At 42.8% G+C, this 18,297-nt stretch overlaps 3 protein-coding genes across 6 annotated transcripts; 2 read left to right on the plus strand and 1 right to left on the minus strand.

Annotated features, from left to right (window-relative positions):
- The first annotated feature begins 1,594 nt into the window (after positions 1–1,594).
- Positions 1,595–5,109, plus strand: LOC100823424 (chloroplast envelope quinone oxidoreductase homolog). The gene is made up of 4 exons (XM_003579526.4): positions 1,595–1,815; positions 2,667–2,808; positions 3,802–3,893; positions 4,044–5,109. The coding sequence occupies exons 1-4, from the start codon at positions 1,726–1,728 to the stop codon at positions 4,737–4,739; spliced, it is 1,020 nt and encodes a 339-aa protein (XP_003579574.1). The 5' UTR covers positions 1,595–1,725; the 3' UTR covers positions 4,740–5,109.
- A 373-nt stretch (positions 5,110–5,482) lies between these two features.
- On the minus strand, positions 5,483–9,882 carry LOC100840697 (ras GTPase-activating protein-binding protein 1). Its single transcript, XM_010241473.3, has 9 exons — positions 9,605–9,882; positions 9,345–9,485; positions 8,891–9,242; positions 8,567–8,802; positions 7,878–8,043; positions 7,673–7,794; positions 7,514–7,579; positions 6,547–6,613; positions 5,483–5,960 (listed from the first exon to the last, which is right to left on the minus strand). The coding sequence occupies exons 1-9, from the start codon at positions 9,680–9,682 to the stop codon at positions 5,722–5,724; spliced, it is 1,467 nt and encodes a 488-aa protein (XP_010239775.1). The 5' UTR covers positions 9,683–9,882; the 3' UTR covers positions 5,483–5,721.
- Positions 9,883–12,600: 2,718 nt separating this feature from the next.
- LOC100840997 (probable magnesium transporter NIPA2) lies at positions 12,601–18,186 on the plus strand. Of its 4 annotated transcripts, none has more exons than XM_024455658.1 (10): positions 12,601–12,735; positions 13,604–13,717; positions 14,121–14,292; positions 14,478–14,534; positions 14,976–15,066; positions 15,151–15,311; positions 16,035–16,162; positions 16,279–16,416; positions 17,136–17,228; positions 17,712–18,180. In XM_024455658.1, exons 3-10 carry the CDS (start codon positions 14,166–14,168, stop codon positions 17,871–17,873), a joined length of 957 nt encoding a protein of 318 aa, XP_024311426.1. In that variant the 5' UTR covers positions 12,601–12,735; positions 13,604–13,717; positions 14,121–14,165; the 3' UTR covers positions 17,874–18,180. The 4 variants fall into 4 exon arrangements, with proteins under 4 accessions (XP_024311426.1, XP_024311427.1, XP_010239776.1 ...); XM_024455659.1 differs by having other exon boundaries at positions 12,613–12,931; positions 14,126–14,292; positions 17,712–18,186; XM_010241474.2 differs by having other exon boundaries at positions 12,613–12,931.
- Positions 18,187–18,297: the final 111 nt, after the last annotated feature.

Raw genomic sequence — 18,297 nt, forward strand, 5'->3', positions numbered from 1 at the left:
GTGGTGTTGGTTGTGCGCAAGGAGAAGATGCGCAAGACCATGCCGCGACCAAGGATGGTCACATTTCCAGAACGGGAGCATGATGCAGGAAGCGTCAATAATCATGATATTTCAGATATGCTTGTTGTTGGCAAGCCAGTTGTTTCAGCTGTGCCTATTAGTGACACGTTGGTTGAGGGCAAGCTTCTTAGTGATGAAAGGAAGGATGATACAGCGAGTTCTATACTTCCATTTTGTGTCAACAAAGTCGTTCAGACTGATGATATTCGTGATGATTGTGTATCGGTGCATATGGAAGCGAGGGTCATGGACCATAGATTTGTAGGAACAGCTGTGCGGAGAGTTGGAACAGGGGTGTGTATGCACAAAGGAAAAGATGGATGTGTTCGACAACTATATGGTCCGGGCATTGCACCTGTTTTGCAGCTTCATACAAAGAAGGTTCATGTTCAGGTTCAAAGGGCTCCATCAAAGGTTGACAATGAGAAGAAGGCCGTGGCTCCAAAGTCCAAGCTCATGTGGAGAAGAAAGGAGGCACCAATGGTAGAGCCAAGTCAAGCTAGCTGAGAGGGAGGATGTGGTGCGGCAGGCCGACAAGACTTGAAGTTGAAGATGAAGAGTGACAATGTTGTCGATTTGATGCCACATGCCGGAGAAGACCGTCTAGCGTTGAGGACAACGCCTTTCCAAGGGGGAGAGGATGATGAGGGCATCTCATTAGAGTTTGGTACATTAGGACAGCCAACGATATGTAACAATTAAGTCTAGGGTTGTATCAAATAGGCCTGCGTGCCAAGTTGGCCGAACTCCTATTGGAGTCGGTTTGTATCCTGTTTGGGATGGACCGAACCAGCTACGGTTCAGTTCGCATTGTGTCTATCAAGGAGTCCTAGTCGGTTAGGTTAGTCAGCTGCTCTTCCTCTTTGTCCTATATAAACAAAGGGGGTGCCAAAAGATTAGGGGCGCTTAAAAAATTAGGTAGAACATTGTGTTTCTCGTTTGTGAACCATCCCTCCGGGGTTGGCGTGGTAACAGCTGCTCCGACGCTCATCTAGTTATCCAGTATATTGAGTTTGCGTGAAGGTGCCTGTTATTCAAGTATTGTTGTGCTTTGGCGTGAGGCTTGTTGTTCGTCATCAAGTTGTTCGTTGGATTAATCTATTCTGGCGTGAGGTTCGTCGTTCATCTTTGAGTAGCTCGCAAAATTGATTTTCCCCATCTTCAGGTTACGTTCATTGCATGATTTGGAGATTGCTATCGGTTACTTTTGGATAAGAAGGTGCAATCGGTTACTTTTGGATAAGAAGGTGCATCGTAAAAGATCGGACCAAACAGTTTTTATCAGTTTTTCCGTAGCAACACACGGGCTTCTAACTACTCCCTCCGTTTCATAATTCTTGTCGAAATATTACATGTATTTTGTTAGAGCTAACGGAGGGAGTAGTAAAGTGTAAACCCAGAGCCACATCCTCGGTTACGCACTTACGCAACGTGTCCAACCGGTCACGAATGGCCCTTTCGCCGACATAGTGGGCCTGCGCGCGTCGAAGCCCAGGATTCCTCGTGACCGTGTAAACATCTCTCACCCCACGCACAGGTCGTGTACACTGTACACCAAGGATTCAGAAACCCAAACCCATCTCTGCGGCCAAGCATCGTCATCAGACGGAGAAACCGAGCACTCCACGTTATTCGCGAGGCGCTCCCACCACCGCTCCGTTCCCCATGGCCAGTGCCGCTACTCCGACGACGACGCCGGCGAAGATGCGGGCCGTGCAGTACGACGCCTGTGGCGGAGGCGCCGCGGGCCTCAAGGTAAATAACGCGTGCACCAGCTCTGTGCTTTCAGAGTTGCTTTTCCTAAAAAAATATCTGGGATTGCTATGTGCTTTTTTTTGCCAAAAGAGGAAGAGGGGCGAAGCTTGTGAGTCTACTCTGTCTTTTGGTCGGCGAAATTCGTTCGTGCTAAGGATGAGATATGGCTAACTAGCAGGGCTGGCAGATAGATCAGGACATCAGGTAGCTCACTGGCTAATTGCTTGGTTAATATGACTAGAGCACTAGGTGTTGCCTGGCTCGATGGAAATCGCAGTCAGTTCACTTGAATCCTTTGTTGGACTCTTTTCATAGTTCAATATGGAGCTCTGTCTTATTGAAATGGAATTTTACTTCTCTAGTGTTCTTTTTTTCTGTATAATTTTTGGACTAGCTACTACAGTGTGTGGTTTCTCAGGTATTGTCACTCTCTTGGGTACTCGGTTCATATAAATATATCTTAGGTTAGGTAAGATGTTATAGTCAAATTATTTAAATAGTTGGCACATACCTGGTGTTCTGAGTCAGCACTCCGAGATCTAATAATATATGTTCAGATGAGAAAGTCAGTTAGGTGAGTGCTGATTTGTGACCCAATGGGTTGACTGGGGATTTTGTTCAAAAATATGCTTAATTAAGGGTACAGAGATTCTGACAAGATTTCCCTCTTCTTGCTTGGAGAGAAACAAGTCAACTGTCCCTTCTCTTGATGTCAAAAGAAAAACTGTCCCTTCTTTTCCTTGCAAAGAAACAAGTCAACTATGGGGTTTCTCTTTTGAAAAGAAAATCAGTAAAAGGCATGATTAATTTTTCATTGATCAAAACAAACCAACAATTCTCTGGAAATGCAGCATGTGGAAGTTCCCATCCCTTCAGCAAAGAAGAATGAGGTCCTGTTGAGACTAGAAGCTGCAACCATCAATCCAGTTGACTGGAAGATACAGAAAGGGGACTTGCGGCCTCTTCTACCTCGTCGGTTGCCTTTTATCCCAGGTAATTATCCTCATTCATAGTGTCACTGCATTCATGCATCCACCCATGGGTGAAACAAGCCAGGCACACAGGGGGGCACGGCCCGGTGTTGGAGGTTTTTAATTCCCTGATAAAATTTTAGAGCTTTCTGGGATTCGCCCTCCTAACTCCACTGCATCCAGAAGCAACAAGTTTTGTATCAATCATGAATCCTGTTCCTGGTCCTATGTAGAGAGTAAAGTAGGAACAAGTTACGAATGATATTTTATCTTGCCTGTCATTCAGTTTTAGCTGTTGTTTCTATATTTCTTGTTGTGTATATGTCATGTGTACTCGGGAGATAGTGGATATGACTTGGCTTGGGGAATTTACTACTTAGCTTCTCCTTCCTAACTCATGCAATGGCTCTGGGCTAAGTTGAATCCTGGCTCTGCCACTGCTCCAGCATTAGCCATTTTATATCAATCATGAATTATGTTCCTGGTTCCTATGTAGAGAGCAAAGTAGCAACAAGATTAGTGTTATTTGATCATATCTGTCTTTCAGTTTGTTGTGTCTATGTCATGTGTACTCAGGAGATAGTGGACATGTCATTTTTATTGTCTTAGTAATGTTCATCTCGTCAGTATTTGAGCAAATTTCTCCAATGCTCTGACTAGTAGCAATACTCCTGCTCTAAGTTTAGAGCGCATAAACTGCTTCTCACTAGAAATTGGTTCACATGAACACATATTTCATCAGCATTGAAATATTTGGGTGTAGCAGGTCCTCTCTGCCTATGTACGGGCACCACCCAGCCAAACCCATGCAACATCGGATGACGGTAAAACATACATTGAAAAGAAAAAAAACAGTTAAACATTAATCTTCTTTCTCCAACTTCACCTGTAACAACTATCCAGGTCCAGGGTGTGTCTTAGCTGATATAACTAATGTGTAATAAATATGTACCTGTTACCCGATTCATCATACAATTTGCTAATAGCTGCATCTCTGCTTATCCTTTCACTGCAGTGACTGATGTTGCAGGAGTGGTTGTTGATGTTGGTCCTGGAGTGAAAGATTTCATAGCTGGAGATCAAGTTGTGGCCATGTTGAACTCTCTTGTAAGTAAAGCTCGCCCCTGACAAGTGACAGCGTCTTTCTTTCTTTGTTGTCTTGATCTTAGCGAGGCAAAGATGACAGACCAATCATCCTCTTATCTTCTCAATATTGCTGCAAGCTTATCAATGTGAACGTTGTCTTTGCTATTGCAGAATGGAGGTGGCCTAGCAGAGTACGCTGTAGCATCCACTAACCTGACTGTCAAAAGGACACCTGAGGTTTCTGCAGCTGATGGTGCTGGGCTTCCAATTGCTGCCGGCACTGCACTCCAGGCGCTGAGGTCCATCGGTGCGAAGTTCGATGGCACCGGCAAGCCTTTAAATGTGTTGATCACCGCCGCCTCTGGTGGTGTTGGCCTGTATGCGGTGCAGCTTGCAAAGCTGGCGAACCTTCACGTCACTGCAACCTGTGGCGCCCGCAACATGGATCTTGTGAAGAGCTTGGGGGGAGACGAGGTGATGGACTACAAGACCCCACAGGGGGTTAGCCTGCAGAGCCCGTCTGGCAGGAAGTACGATGGCGTGGTTCACTGCACCGTTGGGATCAGCTGGTCGGTGTTCAAGCCATTGCTGAGCGACACTGGGAGAGCCATCGATATCACCCCAAACTTCTCTGCCATCCTCACTTCTGCCCTGCACAAGGTGACATTCTCCAAGAAGCGCCTCGTACCCCTGCTTCTGTGGCCCAACAAGGCAGACCTGGAGTTCTTGGTCGGGTTGCTGAAGGATGGCAAGCTGAAGACAGTGATCGACTCAAGGTTCCCGTTGAGTGATGCAAGCAAGGCATGGCAGAGCAGCATCGATGGACATGCCACTGGTAAGATCGTTGTTGAGATGGAGAGCCGTTGATGCTAGTGTCATGGACATACTTTCATACACACACAGGAGAGAACAGTTCAGATGTAATCACAGAATAGTCATTAGTGCGTTTGTATATTGCGGTGCTGTTCTTGATGACGTTCTTTTCTTTTGATGGATTCTTGTTGTGTCAAGAGTCTTAGCGGTGTGATTTGCACGACTATGTTGCGGCAATCTTAGTCAGTAAAATGGTACAAGTGTGATGTCAGATGGATATGCATGGTTTGCCGGTGGTCTGTGCACAACCATGTACTCCTGCGGTTGACTGGTTGAATAACGTCAAACCCACCTGTACTTTCTTCATGTAGAAGAACAAACTTGTACAAGCAAATTTAGCAAGTTAAGGGTGTGTTTGGTTGTCTGCACTGATTCTCCAGCCAGGACAGGCCCGGAGGAGAGATCCTTCTGTTGCCTAGTTCCCTCTGGTTACCTACATTAAGACGATTAGGACATCTTAGCAGGATGAATTTACCTCCTTAACAGTCGACACAGCCGCCGTATGAACTCCCAAGATTGTTTTGTAAGAACTTCGGCGCACAATTTCATTTAACATCACATTTAGTGATAGTTCGCAAGAGGTACTGAAACTAGGTAACTATGGCAATCAGTCTTGTTCTCTGCTGTACTTGTCCTTGGGTTTTGATGGAAAGTAATCAGGGCAGAGCACCTAGTAAAACTGTACGTCATACTATGCCTAGTTTTGATATGGCAAAGAATATCGAACACACAACAGCTGCTCAAAAATGCCAAAACTTGCTAGGACTGCATCTGAATAGATGTATATTCTACAATTAGTAACCAATAGCACCACAGCTTTCCTTGCCACAAAACAAGAGAAGCATCAATTTATGACCTGAATTCGCTGACTGACCTCACATGAACCCAGCTCACCACACACCCTTTTGTGAACCTTAGCAAGTCCAATGACAACGGAAATAGCAAACTTCTACGAATGCGTAACTACCAACGAAACTCACTTTGCAGCTGCCCGGGCACCACGACCACCAGCGCCAGAGTGATCAACACGCTGGTAGCCAACATCACCTCCACGAGATGAGACCCCTCTGCCACCACCTCTGCCACCATATTCAGATCGGTAGTTAAAGTCACCCCTTCCATAGCCTCTCCCTCCAGTGTAACTACCGCGGCCTCTCATACCTTCACCACGGAAGTTACCACCTCTACCTGTCGGAAACCGTCCTCTGCTACTGCCTGAAATCAGGAAATAACACATACATCAACTGAAGAGAATGAAAGAAGCAGTGGCAAACGCCCGTTGATATGTTTGGCCAAGAGTATACACACAAAAAAAAAAACCGAGGCGACAAAATGTATCACCCGCTTTCTAATCTATAAAGAACATATACATGGTTCCTATTATTTTGATGCCTTCTCCACTTCACAAATGTATTTATTTTTCTCCAAGATACAAAATACAGAACAAAATGGAAAGTAGTACCCTGTAATTATGTTAATTTTAATTAGCATAAACTGTGGTGCTTTGATTCAAATGAAAAAGAAATGATAGTGCTACTAATAATAGTTGTGAGAACAATATATATAAAACAACACTTCACTTATAAACAAAAGAAATCTCAAACATAACTTACATTACAATAATGTACAATTCATGGATTAGTCATGCACCATTGTCATTATTATCACGCAATAGAGAACAAAAATATCTGGACTTTTCCAACAAGACCAAAAACTTGTGCAGACTAATGATATTTGCAGGAACAGCTAGAATGTTATAGGGCAGAAATTAACTGTCAGGGTTGAAGTTTCTGAAACATACCACGTGAACCAGGAGTTCTTTTCTCTTCCACGTGACACGGCCGGTCATCGATCGTCACAGGAGAAGCCTTCAGAGTAAAGAGTTTATCAGATAAAGAAACAAAAGCAACTATGGAGCTTAACAAGTTGATTTGGGCAGAAGTCAACTTATTAGAGAAGAAAACGGAAGCCGAAGCAGCCTGTTAATAATATCAGCAGTAGAGTAACAGTATAGGTAGCACTATCATTTCTAAGGTATACAGCAATGGGAACTCCATTACCTGATCCAAATCTACAACTAAAGCAACCAAACAGAAATGTCAATTAAAAGTGTAGAGAAAAATCATCAAGACCTGCAATATACTAGAGACTGACTGGAAGCTACAATTTTAACCTCAGTCACACAGTAGCATGACATAAATTAATCAAACCACAGAATTTGATCAATATACTAGACACTTCCATGGGATTGAACTTTGTATAGGCCACAAAAGTGCATTGAAGAACGTTCTTTAACGACGGTTGAATATTCTCAGTTCCCACAATCTCTAGCTGGATTGTATTACCGAGTATTATTTACTTAACTACCAAGTACAGAAATGTGTGATAAAATCTCTAGACACTAGTATATACGCCATCCATCCTTCCCGCTTTCTAAAAGAGAGGGGAAATAAAATCTTCCCACTTGCCATAATCCTTTCGATCAGAATACAAGGCAGCACAAATCTCAAGAATTATAAATAAGACTTGGAAATTTAAGAATTAGAGTACCAAGGCAACAAGCATGGAAGGAAAAAAAATTAAAAGATGGTGTGTGCAAGTTTATATGGTTTCAGACAAAAGTAAAGTATTTAGTCACACCTTATAAACGATCTTGAAATGAACTGACTTAACATTGAACAGCCATTTGTATCTACAGCTTTTTTTTTGCTAAGCATCCTTCAACAATAATAAGCAAGATGATGATTGAACAGTTAGGTTGGAATTACCGCTAGTGCACTTTGAACTGAGCTGGCATCCTCAAACTCTATAAAGCCGTAACAGAAACCTTGGATCTGCATTTTGGGATGGAAATACAAGACCAAAAAATAGTTGAGTTAAGCTAACTAAAAAATTAATAATCAAGCAGATGGAAGAAAAATTAGTACCTTGTGGCTTCTAACTTGGATGCCATCGTGTTTAATGGTGCCAAACCTCTTGAACTCTTCTTCTAATTGGCTGGGTGTGGCATGTAACGGCAGATTCTTTATATACACCGCAAGCGCATCAACTGTTGAGAAGATTGTTAAGCTTTTCATCAGAGACTGATAGAATCAGAAGGCTTTATATGCAATTTTTTATTTAGAATAATACCTTCTGGATCTTGAATATTGCTGCTCTCAGGGTTAGGACTGAAAGCTGGAGCATCAACAACTGGAGCGGGAGCAGGAGTAGGAGGAGCTTGCTTCTCTTTTTTGGGTGGTGCAGGCCTGTAAGGAACCACGGAATTCGGTGGCAGAACTGCTTTCATGACTTTGACCTGGAGTAACAACAATACAATGATAGTGACAATCTTAAAAGGTAAAACTACAACCAGACAAATTGCACTGCTAACTTAAACCATCATCAACACTAAAAGGCTTCAAAGCATTCTTCCACCAAAGGCGCTGCCTCATTAGCACTTCACACTAAAGAGATAATCATAATACAATGAACTTAATATTTCCACTCATGTTCCCCAACAAAAATATACATTATATTAAAAAAACATCTGTACCATTTATTTAAGAATCAGTTTATGCAACAATAACAAAAGTGAGAACTCAGAAGCTTTCATGCAAACATTTTCTCTCAAGTTTTGAAATAGCATTAGGAGCCAATAAATCAGTTTCCACTCATATCAGATGTTCCCTGCAGGTTCCAACGTATGCAGACAACCAATTATATCGTGCCTCCCATGATCAGATTTAGAGTCTAAGAAATATGCACAGTTTGAGATATCGGACATATGTGATTTGCAGCATGGTGGATGAAAATAAGTAAATAAGCTTTCCAAAACCTACAATTGATGCGTAAGACTTCTTTGGGGCCTCCTCGTGCAGTATAGTGGGAGCCGAAACTGGTACGGAGGTTGCTACGTTATTTGGCACTTCATCTATGACCTCAGGAACCGGTGTTTCCTCCACAACAGGCACCTCCGCATCATTCGGTGGGTTATAGACCTCCTCCTTCGGATCCTCCTCCTCGTGAGGATGAGTTGCAAGCTCTGACAGATCCTGCTCAGGCTCAGGCAAAGTCTCTACAAGCAGATCAATATCCAATTTAACAAAGGGTGGCACACTTAACACGAAAATAAAAATAACTTGAAGATATTTCACACAGCACACCCGGCTCACGAGGCACACTCTCCGTGGGTCCACTGACGGTGCCATTTGCTAGGACGGCAGCAGGGGCAACCACTGCATCCACCTCTGGTGCCGGCTGCTGCTGCTGAGGCGGCGGGGGCGACGTTTCGGCCTGCCCCTGCCCGACATAACGCAGTATGTCGTTGAGGACGAAGTAACCCTTCTCCTGAGGCGCAAGGAAGAAGGACTGCGCAAACTCGCGACACACGTCGTCCTTCCCAGTGAGGTGGCCCGTGACGAGCACGGTTACCCCACCGCACAGCGACTCCTGCGCGTCCACCCCCCTGATCTCCGCCCGAGCGATGTCCATAGACATGATCTTCTCGTTAATAGCCTGCAGGAAGAAACTAGTCAAAACCCCTCACAGAAACTCCAACGCTCGGGCCCCGTAGACGCCCAGATCTGAACCGAGGGAAGAGCAGACGGAGAGTGGCACCTCCATGGTGGTGACGGTGTCCATTTCGGCGCCGGTGCTGGCGGGGCGACCGATGCGGCTGGCCTCATGGTAGAAGCGGTAGACGAGATCCGGCGACTGGTGGAGTATGTTGTAGTACTGCTGCACGAAGGCGTTGCCCACCTGGAAGAAGAGTACCGTACGCACGCATGCAGGCACGCACGCCAGGAATCGAGTCAGGGCGGATCGAGTCAGCTCGTGCTACGGACGGATCAGGAAGAAGGGAGAACCGCGTAGCTTACCACTTGCGCCGGCGGCGTCGATCCTGGCGCGGCTGCGGCGGGGGCGGCGGCGGGGGGCGGCGGCGGCGACGCGGCCATCGTAGGAGGGGGGCGAAGGTTTTGAGAGTGGGTTGCGAGGCGACGTTGGGGAGGGGTTTCTCCGTGTGGCGTCGCGTTTCCCGCAAAATTTGGCTGAAGGGGAGAAGAGGTGGGGAGGAGCGGCGGCGGCTGCGGGGGTTATACGGGGACGGGAGAGAGTGGTCGAGTGGAGGCTGGTGGTGCGCGGCCGAGCGAGTGAGCGGCCGTTGGAGAATGAGTGCCAGATTCGACGGTCCTGATGGGACGCCGCGGGAGTACCAGTGTTTACCTGGGGGTTGTGGTTTTTGCTCGTTTTGGGGGTTTGCTCGAGAAGCTGCGAGTCTCGGACGATCTGATGTGCTCGAGCCTGGTTTGCAACGCAGGTGTAACGTGTCAGTTCGGGATTGGAGAATGGTTTCGACCAAGAGCTCTTTTTATTTGCAGTATAGGAAAAACAGGGGAATACGAAAATCGTAGAACCACGATGCCATATATGTTCGAATCTACTCCCTCCGTTCCTAAATACTTGTCATGATCTTAGTGCAAATTAGACCAATTTTGTTTGATTTAACTAGCTAGCCCTCGAACAAGGCCTGCAAACCGAGTTCAAAGTTGATGATAACCGCAAAAAATTCTTAAATACAAGATTAATTTAACTAGCTAGCCCTCAGACAAGGCCTGCATACCGAGTTCAAAGTTGATGATACATCAGATTTATTCCTTGTGTGGGACACCATAACCGTGAAAAATTCTTATCCACCTTAGAAGTTATCTCGTTGGATATCTTGACATCTCTCTCTCTCTTCTCGCTCTATGTGACATATCTTCGTATTGCTGGTAAACTTTAACAATTATTTTCCTTTTCTTAACAAAGATATGACTTTATTGATTCAAAAAAGAAAGTACATTGGATCGATACAATCAGAGTAAACATAAGCAACAAAGATACTCGATATGATTTTATTGATTCTCCAAGTCGGAAGGGCAAATCCCAGCTTGGTCGGCCACGTCTCGCAACATGTTTCACCTAGTTCGGGAGTAGAGTTTGGTAAACTCTAAGCAAGTTGATTCACATCTTGAAAACATGTGAAGACCTCAACTTTAGGACATGGCATATACATTGATCTCTATCCACTAGTTTATGCTATTGGGATAGCATATCTATGCCTGTTACTTGGGAAACATAGTATTAACCGAAACATATACAGCACGTCTACGAATATGTGTCCTCATAGTTAACCTTATTGACTAGGAACCATTAGAATACAATATACAGTACATAGTCTCACGAATAAGTCACGTATTTTGCTGATACATATTAGTGATGTTGTTTAAGAACAATGTGAAGAACTCGTGAATACATTCGAAAATGTCATTATCAAATGACTACCTCTATGGAATATCTCCAGCACTCCCATCACTCGCAACCATCTATAGAAAATCAAACCCGCCTATGCATGACGAATCGCCTCAGCCTTAGCTTTATTGAGGCGTGTCTCGCACAAAAATAACACATCTACTCTAAGCTGCACATGGTGGATATCCACAATCCTGAACAACCAGAACCGTCATATTGTGGCAGTTCCAACTTAATATTTTCATTGCTCTCGGTGGTACTCCCTAAAGGATCCCGCTGATCTCTCGGGGTTGTTTGCATCATCATCAACTTGGTGTTTCTTGTATCTCTTGCTATCCTATACCTTCACTGGGAGCCATCTACAAATTTTGGAATCTCCTCCTTATTCCCCACATCGGTTGGAGCAATGAGCTGCTTTGGAACAGTGTCCATCGGTTTAGAAATAGCGACAAACAACACAAAAGTGACCCTTCTGTCACCAATTTCTTCTTTGTTGATTTTCTTTGTCAACCATCGCTACATCGCTCGCTTGAGTGGACTATTCGTGAACCCCCAATCCATGTCATCTTCATCTGCTTCCTTTGCTCAATTCATAGGAGGGGGGCACCGCACCACCTCAACGGCCTTGGAGTCCACATCTTCCTCGTTTTCCAAGTGCAGAGTGAGGGATCCACATGAAGCCATTCACTGAATTTCGGATAATTTGTCTACATGGATGATAGTGCCATACCCTTTCGTGGCACGACCAAGGAGGCCACAAACATTGTAAAAAAAAAACAACTAGCTTCTCATACTTCACCGAATAGTGGTTTTGTTTTCTTTCTCTCACATCACACCGTATTTGCGCACAGACATCTATGAGGGTCCATGAGCAAAATACACAACCCAATGGAAACACTCATTTGTCCAAAAGTGGTCCACAACCCTCATTTCTTCCCTAAATTTGGGGAGAGTATGAGGAGTCCTCATTTGTGCAAAACTCATCCGAACATTATCCACTTGTCTTCTTGGCCCACATGTCATAGACTCATGAAGAGATGAATGAAGGGTTTCCATTGGACAACTTGATATTTTATTCACCCTCATTTGCCTAAAGACTCCTCAAATGAATAAATGAGAAGGACAAATAGGAGCTCACCTTGGAGATGCCCTTAGTATCTTACCCGACTAGGTCATCGAAATCTTGCTCGTGAAGATCAAGTCCTTCAAACATCATCTCGATCTCTTCCTCTCTCATAGCTGAGCCACCACCGCTCGTCGCAGATTGAGCATCCAACATCTTCGACATCCAATATCTTCACGGGTGCCCGGCTGCCATGATGGCCGGAGACCGATAAGATCATCGGCGGGGAGTCACAATTTATCGTAATTAAAACTCGCCACGGCCACGAACTCAACGAGAGTAAAGGAAACGTAGATTGCCAAATGGGTGCTCCAAATTACTCTCTTGTTTTCTCATGCGTGGACGGTTTTTTTTGCCAAGTCCTCCGTAGTCCGTACTTGTTAACCCGATACGTGACAGCTCATTTTCAATGTTTTTTTTCCTACTTCCCTATGAGAGCATTAAACACGTATAGCTGGCCACTATCGAAAACCGGGGACCCCCTTCCTCTTTCTGCATGGGCTGCGGGAGCCGTTCGAGCGAACGTGGAGGAGGCGTCCGACGGTTCTCCAATCCCTCCTAGACCTCGTCCTGCCCCGTTGTTCTTCCTCTCCGGTAACTACCCCCCTCCTAAACCAAAATCGTTCCCTCCCCAGTCTTAAATCCCGCTGCGCCTCATCGTCGGCGACCCCAGCGCCGGGGACGGGACGCGGCAAAACCCAAGCCGCCACCTTCCACCAAATTCCTTCTCTTGTCGCGCGGCGGGCCGGCGGCTCCGTTCGGGCTTTGGATCGGTTTCTCCTTTCCCCTGGTAAGGAGCCCTAGCTTTTGCTTGGATGGGTTGCTCCAAGGTTTATCTTCGTCTTTGTAGGCGTTTCCGTTGCTGCGCCTGGATGACCGCGACCGCGAGCAACTGAATCCAAATCTTCCGTTGCCATCGTCCAGTTGTTAGATTGTCTACTTCGTTAGAGCGCAAGATCGATCTCGATTGGTTTGAGTTACGCTCAGTTTTTTTTTTCAAAACATCGTTGGGGTTTCAACTGAACCCAAGTGCGCGCACACTAAATCCACCACTCGTGTCTAGTCTAGGAAACACAAGCACCCGTGAACCATACCGCGTGCTTTTAAGAAAGCGAATTTCTTCTGCTGTCTGCTGTGTTCAGTTCTCGTTCAGAGTTTGAGAATTCTCCGTGGTACAACTAAGGTTCAGTACTTCAGTCAGTTTTCTTTTAGGGGAACTAAGGTTCAGTCAGTTACCTTTTATTTTACCATGTTTTTACTTTGTTTTTTCTTGTTCCTCTGCGTCATAAGGTGGGTTTATCATCCATATACTATGCATTGTTTTGTCTGTATGATCTTCTTTACTTGCAATGTTCAGTAGGAGAGATTTGGGTGGAATGTAAATTGATTCCATCGTTGTACAAACAGTCATTTCATTTTGTGTCTATGCATAGCAGTTTTTGATACTTGCACTTGCACGTAGGGGCTGATCTTAAAGCTGTATGCGAGCTGGAGCAGCCATTTTCCCCCCACTACTCAAATAAAGAAAACCATCACAATTACTCTTGAAGAGTTCAGGTTGCCTATCAAGTATCAGGTTGGTTTTTCGTTCTTGTTCTGGCACCTTATTATTTTTACTATTTCTCACAGTCCAAGTTCTGCTTCTTCACATATAACTTCCTAACTCAGATTTGTTGGCCACTTGGATGATTCTCATCATGTTCTTCACTGTTTGAATAAGGGCCAGCTCCTGAAAATCCATTCAAAAGCAACACAAGGTCCTAGTGTTCCAATGAATAATTTTATAGTTGCCAAAGGCTTTTTTTTCTTCTTCTCCGTTTCTTCTTTTTCTGTTTTCTTTGTTTTCCTTTTGGCCCCTGCTGGGTTTTTTGCTGTTGCCTGTACTTGCGCTTTCTTCTTAATGGAAAAGAGGCGTGTTCGAGAAAAAAATATGAACATGTTTAAGTGGTTTACTGAATGAAAGTCAACTTGTTATGCAGGGTAGGTATTGGGTTTTTTAGTTAACTTCAAATAGACTGTCAAATATGGTGATGTCTCTAGACAATCTGAGGGGCTTTGCATTAGCCACATCATCGGGTGCTTTTATTGGTTCGAGTTTTGTGATCAAGAAGATTGGGCTCAAGAAAGCTGGGGATGTTGGGGTAAGAGCAGGTTGTGTCTCCCTCCTGTATCTATTTGAATATTCTTTTTTTATTGCATATAAGGTATTTTAAATGACATTCAATTCCTTACGCTATAAAGCTTTAATTTAATCCCCAAAACATAATCTTACCATATTTATTCTGCCTTTGATAGTTTAGTAAATTAGTTTACTGCTTTGCCCTCATGATTTGCAGGTTCTGGAGGCTACTCATACTTATATGAACCGTTATGGTGGATAGGAATGGTAACTAGTAAGTATCAGTTACATTTGTGCTGTTTTGTGATGTGATGGTGTTACAATGAACGCATCTGCGGCACATATTTGTTGCCTTTTCTTGTGAGAGACTCTTCCCGCAGTATTCAGATAAATGTGTAATTTGATATAATTTTTTAAAATTAGAGAAAGAATAGTGCTTCTGTGCTTATGCCACTTGGTGAAGGATTCAAAGAATGAATCACCTCCTTTATAAACTACTACTCTGTTTTAGTACCACTTGGCACGGATTTAGTACAAGTCCGTGCCAATTAAATCTGTGCCAATTAATATGGAACGGAGGGAGTAGAACACAGGAAACCTACCGCAACCAAATAGTTTTATTTGGACTTCTCGATAAGTATAACTGTTCAACAATATTTCTTACTATATGATATAAGCTTGAAATATTACCTATCTCTCTCTTCATTTCTTGCAGTGATTCTGGGTGAGGTGGCCAATTTTGCAGCATATGCATTTGCTCCTGCAATACTTGTTACTCCACTGGGAGCGCTAAGCATCATATTTAGGTTTTAGACATATCTTCCTTTTTATGCAATATTTCTGATGAGCTGGTAGTATGATATTTCCTTAATTCTCTTTTGTTTATGCAGTGCAGTGTTGGCACACTTCATTTTGAATGAGAGGTTGCATATGTTTGGTGTTGTTGGCTGCGCATTATGTGTTGTTGGTTCAGTTGATATAGTTCTGCATGCCCCAATGGAAAGAAGGATTGATTCAGTTAGCGAAATATGGCATCTCGCAACTGAACCAGGTAGCTGTTTTCTTGAAGTTATTAAGCCGTTAAGCGTTTTGGAGTATTGGTAATTATGAGCATGTATTATTAGTACTATAATTTGCTTTATTGGTAATTTACCATCAGCACTGGCTGGAAGTGCATTTTGGTAAACAACAGACACAGTAATATTATGCAACTCTGATGCAGAGTTTTGTAGCGAGTTTCGTATTTTTTGCATCCTGAAGTATATTGGGCTGACAAATATTATTTGCTTAATAACTCTAAGAAAATGTCGTTCTTTGGTCAGCCACTCTTTTCGTGATCAGAGATGGTTCCGTTTAGTGATTGCCATGTGAATTATTTTCATGGGTGGCAGAGCTACTGCCTTGGCTAAAAAAAATTTGCATGCAGGAATCAGTTTCTAAGTGCACAATTTCACTTCTATTGCTCATTTTCATGGACAATACATCCTCCATGTTACTCTACCGAGATTTAGTATCATCTGTGGTGATATAAACAATATTCAAATTCAAATATTGGCAGGAACATCTGGTGTTATACCACCAGAAAAGTATATGAGGGAATGTCGTTTCCTCTTACGCATAAGCTTTGCTTCTGCTTGTATTTATGTTTCCTATCCACTTTTTTAGTTCCCTAGTATTAAGCATGGTCAAAAAAATTAAGCATGGTCAAAAAAAAGTTCCCTACTATTTATGTTTTCGTATCCATTTTGACATGCAACTGTAATTTGTGCTGCAGGTTTCATAGTCTATTCTTGCTTGGCTGTAGCTCTTGCACTTGTTTTAATGTTCTGGGTTGTTCACCATACTGAGCAAAGGAAAATGCTCGCATACATTGCAATATGTTCCCTAATGGGGTCCCTTACGGTAGGTTCGCAATACATCATACAAAGGCTTGAGTGGTTCAAAATAAATTGATTTAGAACGATCTATGATCTTAAAAAAATTTAGAACGATCTAATGAAGTGCTCTCTTTGGAGCAGGTTATCAGTGTAAAAGCAGTGGCTATTGCCTTAAAGCTCTCATTTACTGGAGTGAACCAATTTGTGTACATCCAAACCTGGTTCTTTATTGTTGTTGTGATTATATGCTGTGTAGTGCAGCTGAACTATTTGAACAAGGTAAGCTTCCGCATCATATCTGAAGTTTTGAAGTATACTGCCGTACATGGTATTGAACTGCTAATATTCATTTAATGGTATTGAACTGTCAATGGAACAACTATATTGAATAGGATATGGTCGTAATTCCCATGGTTACTGGTCTGTTAACACAAATTACTTGCTAATTGCCATTCAACCAGGACATTTTCTAAAAAAATAAGTTCTACTATTAGCAATATAAATCTTAGATATCATTTTTGGAATTCTCATGCTGGTTATTACTTGTAAATCACTACTATGGTACTGATGTGTGATGACTACTATGTACCCACCCCAAAAGTGAGACCATTGGAGGCAACAAATTTGATGCAAATCTTTGAATGATATGCGCAACTACTGCTCTGACTATCTGCACTGTGCTTCTCACGAACAGCAAATCAACTGCTTTTTTTTTTAGTTTTTACATACATTGAAGATGAAACAAATATAGACCTTAATAATTTGATAAAGCATCTTTAGCACACAATTGTGATGATAATGTTATCATTTAGAACTAGAATTCCTCATAAGATCAGCTTATAGTGAGAACTGATTAAAGATTATCTATTTCATGACAAACACGATTACGTTGATGTAGTTGTGGGATAGGCTTAGCACTTCTGTAAGAATCTATCACAAGTTCCTTCATCTTTTGAGCAAGACGTTTGCATGAACAACTATTCTTTCTGTTATTGTAGGCCTTGGACTCATTCAATACAGCTGTGGTAGCTCCTGTATATTATGTGATGTTCACCATTCTTACTATTCTTGCAAACATGATCATGTATAAGGTGATGTACATACTGTTTCTATCTTGTGATAATACTTTCATGTATGTGATTTTCTGAATGTACTAAGCTATTTTCCCTTTTCACGAACCCATAGTTTGAAGTTTCACATGAATAATTGTTTTAGACTTTGTTCACTGCAATACTCCAAAACCATTCTTAAATGCAGCACTATTCAAAATTATTTGTGTAGTGTCTGTTTTTAAACTAGCATGTCTCATGACCAACCAGACATAGTTGACCAAGAAAATTCTTTCAGCTCACGACTCTAGCAAAATATGCCCTTTTCTGTTTGGCTTAAAGGGGATGAAGTACCCAGATCCTTTTCATCAAGAAAACAAAGTGCCCAGATTCTTATAGTAACTATGCTCTAGTAATTGGTTTGAAGAACCAGCTCTATAACTTAAATGGAGTTATATTAATTGTTAATATTGATTAAGAATGCAATGGGATAGCGGTTGATGGTTGTTACTACACTAATTTCAGGACTGGGACTCTCAGAACGCAACACAGATAGCTAGTGAGCTATGTGGGTTTGTGACAATCGTTGCAGGAACTTTTCTTCTTCACAAGACCAGGCATTTGGGGAACACACAACCTGACCCGAATTCGCTGCGAGCAGAATGCGAACTCGAGGATCATATCTAGCCATTCTTTGTTAGACATCTAACATATACCAAAACTCATACTCTTGTTGAACATCTAACGTATACCGAACTTTTGGGATCTCAGTCGGCATGCATTGCAGCTTTACTGCAACAGTTACTGATTTAGCACATTGACTATTAAGGATGTGTAGGCATTTTTTATATGCTTCACAGGAATATTTGCTCCAATGTTAAATTCGCAGCGAATTATTTCTTCAGTTTGGGGAACAGAATGTTATATTCATTGTATATATAGTTGATGATGTCCTACTGGAATATATGCTGCCAAATTCATCAGGTTTTTCACACGGTCACATCATGGCAGAAATTCCGATGAAGTTGCTTTTATAGGGAGGATTTAGTTTTTAGCTTGTTTGGATGGAATGCATATATTACCATCAACGTGCTATCACTATCTCCTTTTC

The sequence above is a fragment of the Brachypodium distachyon genome, chromosome 5 (genome assembly GCF_000005505.3).
Source record: "Brachypodium distachyon strain Bd21 chromosome 5, Brachypodium_distachyon_v3.0, whole genome shotgun sequence".
Taxonomy (NCBI): Eukaryota; Viridiplantae; Streptophyta; class Magnoliopsida; order Poales; family Poaceae; genus Brachypodium; species Brachypodium distachyon.